Raw genomic sequence first — 16,773 nt, forward strand, 5'->3', positions numbered from 1 at the left:
GCAGCAGCGTGATCATTCAGTCGGACGTGGCGTCTCACCTTCGGCTGTGTCTGAGCATCTGTGCCGGTTTGAGTGGAACCGTCTTCTATGAGTTTCTTCAGTTTCATTTCTTCCTCTGCCAAGTGCTCAGACATCACCTGTAATCTAACGCACATACACACGTCATGTTTTATATGCTGGGAACTTACTTCTGGCTTCTGTAAGGTAATTGGAGAGGTAATGTTGGAGAATAGCTTTTAGAACTTCCTAAAAAAGTGTAGCGTGACAGTAGTCATGATTGGCAATTTCACTGAAGAACCTACAATTTCTTCCCCAATAGGTTTCCAAAATATACTGTGGGTTTCCAGGAATTACTATCAGACTAAACAAGATGCACAAGTGAACCTGCACTCACGTGGACTCATTTACTCACTTGCGATTCTCTCTGGAAATCACAGCATGCTTTATAGCTATATAAATCCGCATTGTAACAAATACACGCATTAAACGAACACTCCTCATAGGACGAGACGCCTCAGACGGCTGTTTACACACCATGAAAGTGTGTTCCCTATAGACCTGTGAGCAGCTTATTACTGCCAAACTTCGCTCTGACTAATTAAAGCCCTGCTTCTTCAACACAGAAGAACATCTCAGCGGCCAGCTTATTACTGTAATCACCATCTCCTTCAGTCAAGCAAATAAATGCTGATGTGTAGAGGAGGAACATCAAACACTCCTCCTCACACACACAGGCATAAATAGAACGATATTTTGGGGGATAAAAACCCATCACCTGCTTGGTGCTCCAGAACTTTGACAGGAATAATTAGTGGTGTTTGCAAAGGGAAGCATTCGTACCACTGTACGTGTGATAAGAGATCAAACCCCATAGTGTTCAAGTATTGAACTTCATTGTGTAACTCATCTCATACATTACTCATGAGAGTTTCTATGACAGTTTCAACATTTTAAGAACACAATCAGAATATGAGGGAAATATTTTATATTTTTTTAAATATGGGGAAGAACAAAACACTAAACGTGGTTAAGGTATTTATCTGACAAAATTATTTGGAAAAATAAGGCAAACTACAGATGCAGGTTTAATTGTAAATGTAAGAAAGAAAAAAAAAAGCTCATATAGGATATTTGCATACATTGATTATCAGTATTTAATTGGTTCGCTCTTGTTTTTGCATGTGTTCATAATTTCTTTGTATGACAGCCTGGACAAAAATGATGTTCGCACAATTTGGCAAGTTTCATAGCGTTATCATAAATAAAACAATTAACTCCAAGCACGACTGCGCAACATTCATATAAAATCTAGTTTTTAAGCATATTTAAATAAAGTGTGAAGATGTACATTTTCCTAGGCTGGACATCACTTTTGGCCACTACTGTATATATTATATATATATATATATATATATATATATATATATATATATATATATATATATTTCATTCTAAATGCATTTATTAAAAAAATACATTTTACAAGTACATTTCATAACCTATTTTAGCAAATAAAGGTTTCAATTAAATATATTTTGAAAAAGATATAAATCTGAAAAATATAATTTCTTAAGCTCTGCGGTCTACAACATATTTATCAAATCAAATCTAACAATAAAAAAAATCGTACTTGTTAATGTGCGTCTCAATCTCCTGAGGCTTATGGCCCCAGAGGGGTGATCGGGGTCCCGTACTGTCAGGAGATGTGGGAGGCCCTTCCATCAGCCATTGGTCTCTGAGAGACTTCCTCTGTGAGAGAAACAGGGAAAAGGAGGTAGAAAGAGAAGTCATTAATGCAGCCTTTACATTATTTAAATTGATTTCTTATAAGCAGTTCACAATTTTCCCAAAAATTGATAAATACGATCAAGATGCAAAGGTTACACTTAAAGGGATATTCACCCAAAAATGAAAATTCTGTCATCATTTACTCACCCTCAAGTTGTTCCTAACATTTATGAATTTCTTTCTTCTGCTGAACAAAATAAGATATTTTAAAGAATGCCGTTAACTAAACAGTTTTTAGACCCCATTGACTTCTATAGTATTTGTTAACCTATAGAAGTCAATAGGGCCCATCAACTGTTTTCATTTCTGGGTGAACTATCCCTTTAAGCATAACCTTTGCATCCTGATCATACTTATCCATTTTTGTGAATACTTTAGAGACAATAATGTCTCTAATATGCAAGTTACTAAATATTAACTTATTGTTTATTAAGCTATTGTTATGTTGCATGGCTTGAATTGTTTCAAGACACTATCAAATCTGAATCAAAATTGTGTCTTTTAATCTTTCAATTTCATCTATATAGTGTATTCCTAAATGTTGACAAAATAAACTTTTAGCAGATGTATGCATTACAAATTTACATTCTCTTCAGGGAAATGTTGTCTAATAATAGCTCTAGAATGACAATAGCTATATTTCCATCTATCCTACCCATTTTATGTGAATTTTGGGATAATGCATTAAAAATATGCTGGATGGAAATGCCAAGCACAAAAAGACATGCTCATAAACTCATGTGCATAAAATCCCTCGATGTGCAACAAAAAAAAGTTATGTGACTTTGCCTCAACAGATCAACTGGCGGATTGCATTGCACTGCATCTCAAATGTTGGTTTGTTCTGAAATGCCTGAGCCTGTCTGTTATCAAAATGTGTGGGTGTAATGACCTCCCAGAAATCTCTCACACAACTGCGTTCCCAAACACCAGATAACATGACAGCGTTTATAGAGTTTCATCTACACGCTCTGAGGCGCAAGTAAATTATGATGTATGAAAATAGCAACAGTAGCTTCCCCGAACACAGTGACTTTCATTTTTATTACCGATATTTTGCTCCAAATTCCCAGGAAGAGATGATTTCGTTCTCTTGAACACATGGGTCAGAAACAATGCTTTATTCACAAATGTTTTATGCGACATTCCAATTTTGCACAAGTAAAATTGACAACTTTAGATGGAAACATAGCTAATGTCTCTCCTCATAATTGTACCTGGCACTGACTAACAATAACAGGAAGCATATCACTGTTTGTGTCTCCAATTGCAATAATGCTCATAATCTGGAAGTGTCTTAATTGCTTTTGTCCATGGTACAAACTGTCAAGAGTGGAAAAAAGACAAGTTTTTGATATGTTCCACCTCAACTTCCGGTTTCAGCAGACAATTCAATAAAGAAAATATAGTATTCATCTAACCATTTCATTGGGTCTTTAAAGCACTAAAAATATGTAGAAAGTTGAAGTGCAATTGGAATGCATAATTGTGCTGCGAAACCTTATACAATTTAGAAAATGCCAAAAGGTTAAAGTCTAAAATAACAAGTATATTCAAGTGTGCTGTTAGTATACTTCTTTTAAACTAAAAAAATGATGAAGTATACTTTTTAGTCAACTTTTTATGTACTTCTCAGAAATATACTTTATCCCAGGAAGTGAAAAATTGAACTGCACTTATGATTAATTGTGCTGCAAAACATCCTTTATACAATTTAGAAAATGCCAAAAGGTTAAAGTCTCAAATTAAATTTCCTGCAGAGCGTAATGTACTTTCATTTTTCTGCTAATTTAATCTTCAAGAACAGAACCATCAAGACATCTAGAGTTACCCGTAATAAAACACATCTCTATGTAGGTCAACGGGGAATTCCACAACATGCACAGTACAGGCACCAGATGCCACACAGGAAGTGATGTGCACCATGGAAACTGAAAATGTAGGAGGACAAATATAAACTAACATTTCTGCTTTGGTATAGTAAATCATAATTATTACATAAAAAGACAAAAACGCAATTATGGCATAAAAATATTAAATTGACAAAAAGTTGAAATTATGACAAGTCAAAATTGAGATAAAAAGTCAATAAACGTCCTAATAACAATGTTGAACTTGTATTAAAATTGAGGGGAGGGGGGGTTCCATTTAATTTGGACTTTTTATCTCATAATATCAACTTTTTTATGCAATTATGATTTACCAGAGGAGGTATTTTTCTTATGTATTGGAAATAGGCTTCATAAGTGTTAGGAAAGGGCGTGAAATAAACGAGACATGAGAAGATAAGGAGAAGTCAAGGTAAATAAAGCTGTCATTTTGTCAAATTATGACAAAATATTATGTATACATATGCAAAAATGCATATATCATTTGAATAATTTGATTTGAGATTATTAATGTGAATAATAAATGAAATAATGAATAATGAAAAATATGACAAAAATGTAATTCTGCTGTGATGCATTATGTACACTGTTTAATACTAATGGAAGTGACATAACAAGCAGTGTGTAAAGTTTGCTTTAGGAAACTTTCTTTCTACAAGGAAATAAGGGCCCGTAGTTGAAGAAACACCCATGAATGTACTCAGACACACACAATGTAGAAAAAAATGTCTTGGAACCAACTAATAACACAAAGGAATAGGAAGAGGGAACGCCAATATGGAAATATTATTGAAACAATGGGGAGAGAGAGAATGTACACACACACACACACAAATTCAGAGGAGGCATTAAACCTTCCAGGGTAACATTTCAGTTCTCAAGAAGGGTGTGTGTTTGAATACACTGAATGTTGAACCTGTATCTGTATCTTGTGTTGTGTGTGTGTGTGTGTGTGTGTGTGTGTGTGTGTGTGTGTGTGTGTGTGTGTGTGTGTGTGTGTAGGCCTACGTTTGTGAAATTGCACGCCATGACACAGCCTGCTTAACACAAACGTGACCTGACGTGTCTGGCTGCAAAACAAGGTTCATGCAGGCGTGTGTGTGCGTGTGCGTGTGTGTGTGTGTGTGTGTGTGTGAGAGAGAGAGAGAGGTCACACCTTTAGCTGCTGAAGTCTCATTCGCTCATCCTCCATCTCCCTCTTGGCTCGCTCCTGTTCTTCCTGTATCCGCCGTTTCTCCTGAAAGCAGAAATTATAACAGACTTGATGTACGCTTGAAACACCTTTTCAGAATAACATGTTCCTTCCTTACTGACATGTACTTTGCAATAATGTGACCTCCCGCTAGCTGGATACTCTTCAATTTTGGCAGGGGATGTCACATCAACCATCAGTTTTTGAATCTTGATTTTTCTTTCTTTATTTTTGGCATGTCATTTTGACTGATAAACAATGGAACGGGTTTGACAGGACATTGGACAGGACATAGACCAGCATTCATAAGTTTGGGTATAAGAAGGAATATATATACTTTTTTTTAGTAAAGACACATTAAATCGACCAAAAGTGACAGTAAATACATTACAGTAACAACACTATACTTGAAAGCTTTTATGTATAATGCATTATAACAATATTCATAATGTACGTTATAATACATTATATATTTTTATAAATAATTGTAACCAAAATTAAAATGCATTATAATATGTGCAGATTACATCTGAAATTGGTTGCTTGTCATGGGTTTTAATGCATTATACTTTCTACAGGTGTAACATTGAATAGTTACGTATTATCATAAATGTGATTATTACAATTATTCCAACGCATTCTCATCCTAGGGCGTCATATACTGACACTTTTGACATTTCGTCTACATCCAACGCACATGGCACCCTTTAGCGTCAATATGACACGCACAGAGCTTTGTTCGGTTATGGTTGGGTTTAGGTCTGGGGTAGGGTTAGGGTTAGACCGCTAGGAGGCGCCTTCTGGCCCATATCTATCTGCGTCTCATATTGACGCTAAAGGGTGCCATGTGCGTTGGATGTAGACGATATTTCAAAAGCGTCAGTATATGACGCCTTGGGATGAGATCGGCTGATTATTCATGAGACCATGTAATGCATTGTAAGGTGTATTAATTCATGCTTTAAAAACAATTACAATAATGCACTTTATTACACGGCTCTGTGGAATACTTGATTCTGATTGGTCAATCGCGCCATCCAGCGGTAAATTATTCCCAGATAACAACCGCTCAAAACAGAAACACAGGCTCATCCGGGTCACTGGAGTCAGCAGTGCTATGCGCTCGCTAGCAACCGCTTTTCTTCGTGGAAGTTTTGCGTTTGGTGAGCTAATAAAATATTAAAACTCAGTTGAATCAATATTTTGAGTACAGTTATTTACCGTAATTATGCCATCCAGTATCGTGTACACAATACTCTCTTGTTTCACAAATGCAACTGCTGCCATTTTGTGACTATTGTTTTGTCCTCATCATCCTGTCGGGGGGTATTTTGAGAGAACCACCGGCTGGATGTACATTATCCCTTACATAAATAAAGGCTTTAAATAAAGTGTAAACACAAAGTAAATGCTGTTCTTGATAAATCCTGCAGCACTGTTTTCAACATGCAATGTTTCTTGAGCACCAAATCAGCATTATAATGATTTCTGAAGGATCATGTGACACTGAAGACTGGAGTAATGATGCTGAAAATTCAGCTTTGATCACAGGAATAAATTACATTCTATAAAATATTAAAATACAAAACAGTTATTTCAAATTGTTACTGTTTTACTGTATTTTTGATCAAATAAATCAAGAAAATCTTACGTCATTCTTTTAAATGGTAATGGATCAACAAGTGAGTGTGTTTGCCCAAGAGTATCATCTCTCCACCTGGACTGCATTTCCCATCCCACTGTTGTCCTCTGTAGCTTTCCATATTGGTGCTTCTTACATATTCAAACGTTAGATTTTAGACACAGGGCTCCAAACAAAAAAATCAAGTAAGGAGCCATTGGCTCCTATAGGGGGAAAAAACAGGCGCCAAATAATTTTTTTAAGAGCCACATAATAATGCATTTACTTTTAGTCACCCTGTTGTGTGCATGTCTCTCCTCTTCTTACAGTTTCAGCATTTTCATCTTGTGAATGTTCTGGGAACTGAAGCTTATTTGGGAACTGAATGTCACTTCCGACTTATGAACTATATACAGTCCAAATTTTTTTTTTATATAATAAATAATAAATTCCCGCAGCTCGCATGCACGAGAAACTGCACGTGCTAACGGTGCAGTCTGTGGAGCATTCTTCGCGATTAGCCTATGTGATCGCGTGCATTTTTATGCTTGTTACTGTCCCTGTGTTTTCTCACAGTCTCTTTTTTGAAATGGTTAGTTCCTGTAATGAACTCCGTTTTCCCCGCTATTTCTTTGCCCGCTCTTGAACAAAAGTCACAAAAAAAAAATTTGTGTCTCGTGATCATACCTCAGTAGGGCTGCACGATTTTGGCCAAAATTATTTGTTGATTTGTCACATAGGCTAATTATAACTGCTTTTTACATTCATATTGTGCTACATCTCCTGCTAATGTGTATCAAAATAAAATGGGTCCTCTTATTCACCAAAATTCAGTGCTTCTCCAGAATAAATAAAAATAAATTATTTATTAATATTTTAAATTGTATTTATATTTTATATACATTGTATTTATAATAATTATTAGGATAGACTAGAGATATTATCTTCTGTTATTATTATTATTACCTATTATTACATGGCTTGGTTAAATTCTAATGTAGAATGCAGTATGTTATTTCTTGATAAGACACAGTTGCCATGAAAAACAGAGCGTTGTCATGGACACGGAAGCAATACAATCGTTTTTAAATCAATATTTTGTGTCAAATTATTGATTTATTTGGAAGGTAGCCATGTAAGCGGGATCCCGATGTCAGTTAATAAAATTCTGTAGTTGTTATTTGAAAGGTCTCTTGTTATTTGAAGTCTCTCGCGCGCAGACACCCTTATCGGTCTCTCTCGCGCACAGACACACTCTGTCTCATCTCGTCCAGTTCGCTTCGCTTTTGTCCAGTCCGGCAAAACATTTTAGTTTCTACATCTAGAAACTAAGCTGTGCGGTGCAGGGAACAACTCTGATTATTGGCTCGTCATGGAGTCAGCGCTAGATTGGCATTGCAAAAAAAAAAAAAAAAAACTTTCATATGGAGCGTTCTATGAACAGAATGACGCATTTAAAATATCCCATATTTTTTGTTAGCAGAGGTGTGTCATGCGTGCTGGTGATTGACAGAGATGAGGATTGCTTGAAGAAGTCCAATATTTTTCGCTTTGACATTTTTTTGTCTGACGCGAAAGGTGACATTCGTTTTACCCGCTCATATTTTGGCGCTTTCACTCAGTTCACACAAAGCGTCTCATTTCATGACGTTAACAAAACAAATGAAGCGATAGGCTACTGGTTATAAAACATGCATGTATGATGCAGATTTTACAATCAAAGGGAGTAAATTTGTATTGTCGCCAATGGCGACCTTGGCAGAAATTTCACTCGCAAATAAATATATTTGGTCGCAAATGCGACCATTTTAGTCGCAGTTTGGAGCCCTGAGACATAATCAACCACTGAGCCGCAGTGTCATCATGACGTGAAATGAATACTAAAACGCATTCAGAGGACATGAATATTTTGTATGTCGGAGAGCGAGTGAGGAGGTTCATGGGTACGGCGTCAGTGCTGTTGTCTGGTGTAGTTTTACCTGGTCTGGACAGACTCCATCACACTTAATAATTCAGGGTCGTGAACACCGCTAACACCAGTTTCCATGCCTGTGTGTTTTGTGTATTGTGAGAGTATTTGTCATCATGCATGTTTCTATTAAAAGTACATGGTACCGCTGAATGTCCACAGGTACTGCAATAATAAGTGCTGTCAAACAGCAGACGCTAATATGATGGATGTGTCTGTACGTTTCCGCACGACACTATTTGCGGGGCTCAAGTGGTGCTGTCATTTAAACGGTAAATTAATCCACTCACGCTGTTAGCAGGTTCTGCTTGTCATATAATGACATATGAAATACAAACATGGCTTCTATGGGACGTACCGCTATAGCCTGCAGTCGCTGCTGGTATTTCTCCGCTTCATGTTCCATCCTGGACCTGGAATATAAGAGACATTGGCTGCATTATTTATTTCCAGTCTATTTTTAAAAAAGGTTTCATTTTAAATTTAAAATCCAGTTACTATACAGATGATTAAACTTTGCATGGGCTATTTAAAAATAGCACAATATTTGAAACATCAATTATGCACATTATAATGGGATATAATGGATTTGAGTAATCACAATGAAATAAAAAATGCACTTTTGTTCAATAATGATGCGGTTTTATATAAATTGCTGCACAGTAAAAAAATAAGTTGCTGCCTTTAAGTACAATCAACTTTGATGTTTAAGTCATTTCAACTTAAATTTTAAATTAAATTAAACTGACTTAAAAATTCACTTATTTTGATGAGTTAAAGCAATGTCAAATCATGTTAACTTATTGATCATATATAAACAAATTTACAGTGTGTAGACATTTGTTACAAATGCCTATTTGTATTTCATAAATGCTGTATTGTTTAAATAATCCACGTGTAGCAATAAAAGCAAGTTTTTGCATTCTTATATAGATATTCAGGTGAAATTTCATATTGTACTTTATTCGCTTGTAGCAATTCTCATAAAATGCCCCCACAACAACTCACTAACTGGAAAAACTTAGATTCATCTACCCATAATAAGGGTAGTTTACCCTTATTTTCTTATTTCTTATTTTACCCTCTTTCTAATCATTGACCAACAAGCCTTCGCTTGCATCCGTGTCAGAGGTCTTGTTTTGAAGCCGCACGCAGCGGCTCAGCATCTTCTGATGAAGCTGGAGTCTAGTCTGTACGCTTCAGTGAAGCTTTCTCAAAGACTCGGATCAATCCTTATCTTGTTGCCTTTTTTCTTTCTATTCTGTTCCGATTTGCTTTCTTCTTTTAAGATAGTAATGCAACAGACTTTTGTGTGTGTTTTCGCCATTTCGCCAGTTCTTTTTGCCAAAGTGTACAGTGACGTGAATTATTTTGTTACAAAAGTTAAGAAATGATTACTTTTATATTTAGCAGTGACACATTTAATAGATTACAGTAAAAAATGTACATACCAAAAACTTTTTGAGAGAGAGAGAGAGAGAGAGAGAGAGAGAGAGAGAGAGAGAGAGAGAGAGAGAGAGAGAGAGAGAGAGAGAGAGAGAGAGAGAGAGAGAGAGATCCCATACTCAGAATTTTTCCTCTGGATTTAACCCATCCAAGTTAGTGCACACACATTAGGAGCAATGAGTAGTGAAGACACAAAACCTGAGGACCACACTGCAAACCGTGGACACACACACACACACACACACAGGAGCAGTGGGTAGCCAATCAGGAAGCGATTGGTGGTTAGGTGCCTTGCTCTGCAACCACTGCAGTCGTGGGTTTGTGGGAGGAAGAGAGTGCTGCTGTTCATTCACTCCCCCATCTACATTTCCCTGCCGGTATTGAGAATCAAACCCGTTCAGGTTATGAGTCTGACTCTCTAATCATTAAGCTCGACTGCCCCTACTATGACTAACTATGAGCATCACTGCTCAGTGTCGGAGTATGTGCGTTAACCAACAGGGAACGTTCTCAGAACTTTGGCAAACAAATGTTGTTCCAGTAACATTCATAGAATCTTTGTTTGCTATATGATCTTTAATGTTCTCAAAACGTTAACATAAAAGAGTTATTTATACATCGTTTAGGAACTTTTTTTCAGAATTTTTTTTATTTCAATGTTTATAACACTAGTTACATTTTTTAAACTGGTTTCAGACCATTCAGAGAACATTCAAAAATGTCGTTAGCATAATGATTGGAAATTGGTCAAATGGGAATGTTCCTGTAACGTTCATATAACCAAGATAAAACGTTTTTAAAAAATGGATGTCTTGAACTTTCAGAAATAACATTTTAACATAACTTAATAATAACATTACCAAAAAGTTCCTAGAAAATGGGAAGCCACGTGATTTTTGGGGCATTTACACCAGTTCATGCAGTCAAACGCATATATCGAATGTTTTATATATATTATATATTGACTGAGCAAAAATGTTTCCAGGAAGACATTGGATCATTCTCAAAGCTGTCATACAGGCCTGAAGCGCTAACAGAGAACAGAGAGCTGAGAACAGAAGCTGTTCCCTTCAGGTCACGTTCAAATATGAATACATGAAGACACACAGATCGAGCCGTTTGATCCTTGTTGATGTTCGTACCTGGAACACCCTGAAGGAGAGAGACTGTTTCTCAGGGAGGGAAAAAATATGGGTGTGTAGAATAAATATATGGAAGTGCAAAGGCTACACAGAATAAACCCACCTTTGTTTGAGTTTGTGCCAATGTATACAACCAGACCAGTAAATACAGGAAGATTAAACAAAACGCTTCTGTCTTCCTGACTATAGCTTGTTGCAGAGCTTGTTTTTGACACCGGGTTTCTATGGCAGTGAATCACAGGACTTATAAACTCTGTCAAATGAGGCCCTGACTGTGACAGAGAACCTTCCGGTGTCTCTCATGTGCTTTGCGAGAGAGGAGAGATATGCTTTTACCAAAAATGAAAGTATTTACTCGTCTTTTCCCCAAGGCTAATGGGTAACTTCCAAACGGCCGTGAGGGGAACCGGCTGTCTCATCAGAGTTCTGGAGACAAACTTTGCCAAGAATAGCACTGAGGAATAAACAAGAACGAGCCTTTGATGATTCATTCTCTTCAGGTCTCAACAGAAAGTTCGATGCTAATTAAAATGTGGAGCTTTGCGTATCCGTCAGGCACAAATAAAGAGAGGAGAAAAAGAGAATAAAAACCAACAGAAAAGGCAGGAGAAACAATGCGCTCCTCTGCTTTCTCGTTTCGCACACTTCATTAACAGGTGTGGCCAGCCAAGCTGTTGCTATGGAAACATGACGACATCTACAAAGGAACAACGACATCAACGCCCGCTTAATTGTGACCTGGAAACTCATCCGGAGAGCTACATTATATTATGATCACACAATAATATGATAGACATTTATTCTCTTATAATGCTGTTGCTCACATACGTGCCTCAAAAACTATTGTCTTGTGCATTTATGTTGTTGTTTTTTCCAGGTGAAAAAATTTCCTTGAATTGAAAGCAAATTTGCTTAAGACTTAGTTTTAGAAAACATCTCGCCATACTGGCAAACTGATTTATTTTAAGCATAAACCTCACTAAAGTCATGTAAAAAAATATATATATATATTATTAACTAAGATATGTTCTCTGTCTTAATATCTTTGAAAAATCAAAGCATATTTTTGTAGTATTCTAGTAAGTAAATAAATATTGTTTTAAGGATGCTTAGATGTTAATTGAACAACAAGGGGAAGATAGTGACTAAAACAATAATTGTGTGCACTGTGAAGGCTGGAACATTTTTTCCTGCATGTTTATAGCATTATTTAATAATTTTGTCATTTCAAATGTTAAATTTGTTTTATAGGGTATTAACATTCTGTCCAGAGACTACAGATGAAAAATAGACTTTGGCTAACTCTGGCACATTTACTGTAATGTTGATTAATGTGCACTCACTGTCCTTCCGATAAACTAATAATAAAAAAGATAAAATATAGCTGAAAGCAGCAATTAAGGGGCCAAGCACAAAGAAAGCATGATAAGTCATGTCAGAATGGCTGGGAGCATCAGACCAACTGCAACAATGAGCATTTAAAGACATTATTGTAGGCCAAAATCACAGAAATCACTAGTAATATGATTGAATGGTTTATCACTTTTGACCAATAGGTGGCGCTGTTATGAAATTGATGTGGTGCGGTCACAGTACGGTAGCAATAAAACATACAAAGTTTGGTGTCAATATGCCAAAGCATTAGAGATACACTCTCAGGGTACGTTTACACGACAACGTCGTGCTAAAAATGGAAACGTTTTTTCTTTGTACAGATGACAATGTTATCAAAACGATCCCGTTCACACGGACCCGCGAAAACAACTAATAATGCTGTATTACACATGCCAAACAAGTAGTTGGTGATGTGACTTTGTAAAGAAAGACTACACACCTGCACACATTCACATTGTTTTACAGATCACTCGAGCCGAACAAACATGCTTATGAACACAAATTACATCATCTATCATTTTTTCGTCTGATTTTCATTCTAGGGATGTTAATCTTGATAATATTGTATTATTACTTAAGTCTAATCACCCCGTGATGAAATTTACCCAGAAGACAAAGACACACCTGGACACTAACAGGGAACTAATCATCAAGAAAACTACAAACTGTGGCACAGGAAACAGGAAAAGAACAGGACAGAATGCAACCTTAAGTTTCAAATATCAAAAACACAAGCAGGGCTCCAGACTAACTTTTTTCACTAGGAGCACAGTGGCCCCCAACTGAAAATTTTAGGGGCACAACCAGAAAATTTAGGAGCACACACCGTAAATCAACATACTAACCAAATATTCACATTTCTACCGATTTCCAGCGTATTACTAATAAATATTTAGATAATAGATGCAGAAATTACAATGGCTTTGCGCTCTGATTTAACGTTACAGCCTCTTGTCTTCTAAAAGCAACCGGCAGTTGATTTATTAACGTCACCGCATACTCTATGCTTGAGGATAAGATTGTGTTTAAATAGAGTATTGTGTTTAAACTGTGAAGTGCCTGCACTGTCGGCAAACTTTGTGTTCCCCGCAGTTATGGGGTAGCGACTGCAACATTCACAGTTCATGGAATTCGTCTCCTTACAGCACTACCTCAACCAGCTGAATTCTCACAGCCAGTCTTCCCGAAAATGATGGTTCGGCCTTTTTCACCACTAAAACCTCTCACTCTGAATCATCATCCGACTGTGACACTGTAGGGCTGCAACGTTTCAAATAGCTCACGGACACGGTTCAGTTTGTATCACGGTTGTAGGTTCACGGTTTTGGTATGATTCGGTATGTGCTGTGTTCAGGGGGAAAAAAGACTACTGTAAAAAAAAATTAAGAAAATAAGAACAAATAATCTAACCACAAGCAAAAGCACAAATAAAGGCAATAGAGCAAAGCTAGCCTACTAATAAAATAAACTATGCTTTTCAGGTAGGTCTAACATTAGTTTTCAGGTACAGAAATTGAATAAAATAATCAAATGTAAAATAACATTGAATATTTGACTGTATAAATTAAAGATTAATCCTTATTAAAGTTACAAAAGCTATTCAATTCAGAGCTGATTCTGTAGGCCTACTACACCGATACTGTGATGAATGTTCACTTAAGGCTTATGTCTGCTAGGATACTCATCAAGACGGACATTGTATGAGTTTGTCCATTCAAGTGCAAGACTTGAAAGATAACTCAATATTTGCGCGCTGTCTGTTTACAATTTACATATTAAACCTAGTGTATGAAATGGCAAATGTAAATTATATAATTGCATTTTCATTTTCATTTTGCACCAAACGTTGCACAAATGTATGGGAAAATGTAAATGTTTGCCAGAAATGCATTGCCATTTTACATATTGAATTGTCATTTTGCATATTACATATCAAATTGAATATTGCTACTCATAAGCTTCCATATGTCTGAGATGATAGCCTACGCATACACACAGACACACGCACACACACACACACACACACACGCGCGCGCACAAATCTAGACGCGAGTTCTCTTTCGCGTCTTGCTCTTGAATGTTTACATTGGCAAAACATAAATGATGAGTTTAGTTTAAACACCGATGGTAACGTCTGCAGTTCAGGTCTCGTCTGCGCTCGTGCGCGATCAACTCCCGGGTGATGACGGCGTAAATGACAGGTCATGTTTGAGCATTTGTCACTCGCATTGAACAGTGTTTACAAAGAGTAATCGTTTTGTTCACGTTTTTTTTTTTTTTATCGCTGTCGTAATGTATTATTTGGGAAGCCAGCAAGTAAATTTAACTGGCACACTAGCCGCACGTCGGAAGAACGAGTCAATAGTTCGCTTGCTCGTTGCTCAGACGCACATGGCAGGTTATGATATTTGTCTCCGTCTCCTTCCCACAGACGTTTAAACGCGCGCTCGATTATCTCTAGGACCCTCCCCCTCCACACATTAGCCACTTACAGTGGCCATTCCCTATTCTTCTCGCACTGCCACACACATTACGGATTCATTGATAAGCCCCTTCCACGTTTAACGTGTAAAAAAAAAAAAAAAAAAGTGACAAATTTACTGGTCGCACATGTGCGACTGGATGTAAAATTCAGTTGCGCACACTAAAATTTTGGTCGCAAAATGCAACCATTTGGTCGCAGTCTGGAGCCCTGACAAGGTGCAAAAACCCGGGAATACGCAAAAAGACTGGTATTCAGAGAATGCGTATTTTTTCACTTTGTAAACCAGTTAAAACTTGTGAAAAAATTGCCAGTGCAGTATAAGAAAACTTACATACAAGATACAGTCTATGGAAACAATTCTTAACATCTTATGAATGCTTTTCAAGAAAAGAATACTTTTTTTGCAGTGCGTGGGTGTGCAAAAACTAGCAAGTGCTGACTTCAGTCTTCAAATTAAGTCAGGCTCCAGACCACTTGTAAATACAGCAATGAGCAGAGATGACGTGGTTTTAGGTCAAATATGTGTGTGGGACGGTCGGACAGAGTGTATATTTACCCTGCTGGAGACCAGGCCTGACTGACATACCCTACTGGAAACCGTGAGAGATGAATGGAGCCTCAGGGGGAAGGGGATCATGGGAACTGAGATGAAACACTCTCTCACCTTCAGATGCACACACGCATATCCCAACACGTTCCCTGACACTAATATTCACAACCGTTTACATGAAGGAAGGCTGCAAATGTGGCAGAAAATGAATAAAGGCTCTTTCATCATATAGCTTTACTGTTGTAATCTACACTACCCATCCTCTGAATTATGCACATTCTTTCATGAGAAACCGCAGTAAACCCTGAGGAAACAAAGTCAGCACCGTCTTTGTGTATTTGCTCGAAAAATTATTTCATTCTCTATGTCAGCTGCACATTTTTGAAAAAGGAAAATGAGAAATGAACAAAAGTTGTATACTGCCTCATATATACTGTGAGGGTGTCACACAGGTTACTTGCTAGTCAAAACCCACAAGTCTCTGATATCTTGGCCTCTATACGGCTCATGGTCTCTCCTCAATAGAAGTCTATGGATTTTTTAGCCTGAAAATCTTTCAGGAATATAGGTTCTGTACAAGTAAACTCAATCAATGGTATTTGACAATGTTGATTACTACAAAAAATGTATTTAATAGTAAATTTAAATACAAAAATCTGTGATACAACTTACAATTGAGGTTAATGGTCCAGTCCGTAAACGTTAAAATCCTCACTGTATCAAAAGGATAAAGATATAGACGATATGCGTGTTAACATGATTTTAATGTAAAGATACATCCAATTTGACAACTTAGCTACCATAACAACGTAACGCCATGAACCCTAAAATGACTTAAACTTATTTAAACAACTTTAAAGCTGAAACAATACAGAACTTTTTCAAAGAATAGTTGTGTCTGCTTTTAAACTGAGGGTCATTTGTTTATTTTCTGCCTGGTCAAATTCTATATTCATGATGCAGGACAGAAATCATTATCAAAATAATAACTCTCCATCATCACCGAGCAGCAAATGACATAAGTGTGACAATCCAAACATGGAGTAGAAAGCAGCCACGTGGAAGCCACCGCTGCTAAGCTTCTGCCCCGGGACAGTGTGACACACTTCTTCCCCACACCGACTTGCATGCTATCTGCTTTCATCCTCTCCATTTAGCCAAGGTTTACCTTATTCTCATGCCCCATATGTCTGAGCGGACGGTCTCCACAGCTGTGCTGCAGCCCTGTGATTGGCTGAGGGAGTTGTCATTACTGTGCAGTCTGTGGCAATGCTTTATGAATGCTTATCGATAAAG

At 37.1% G+C, this 16,773-nt stretch overlaps 2 protein-coding genes across 4 annotated transcripts in view; one reads left to right on the plus strand and one right to left on the minus strand.

The window, feature by feature from the left end:
* The window catches only part of plppr2b (phospholipid phosphatase related 2b), a 118,775-nt gene that overhangs the window by 28,253 nt on the left and 73,749 nt on the right, over positions 1–16,773 (plus strand).
* Positions 1–16,773, minus strand: part of palm3 (paralemmin 3) — a 42,510-nt gene that overhangs the window by 7,294 nt on the left and 18,443 nt on the right. For all 3 annotated transcript variants that reach the window (XM_079629647.1, XM_079629646.1, XM_079629648.1), the window contains exons 2-5: positions 8,818–8,872; positions 4,834–4,914; positions 1,631–1,749; positions 39–144 (exon numbers count right to left, since the gene is read on the minus strand). In XM_079629647.1, coding sequence (XP_079485773.1) covers positions 39–144; positions 1,631–1,749; positions 4,834–4,914; positions 8,818–8,865 — 354 coding nt within the window. In that variant the 5' untranslated portion in view covers positions 8,866–8,872. The remainder of the gene's footprint in view (positions 1–38; positions 145–1,630; positions 1,750–4,833; positions 4,915–8,817; positions 8,873–16,773) is intronic.

Source organism: Phoxinus phoxinus (genome assembly GCF_949152265.1).
Source record: "Phoxinus phoxinus genome assembly, chromosome: 11".
Taxonomy (NCBI): domain Eukaryota; kingdom Metazoa; phylum Chordata; class Actinopteri; order Cypriniformes; family Leuciscidae; genus Phoxinus; species Phoxinus phoxinus.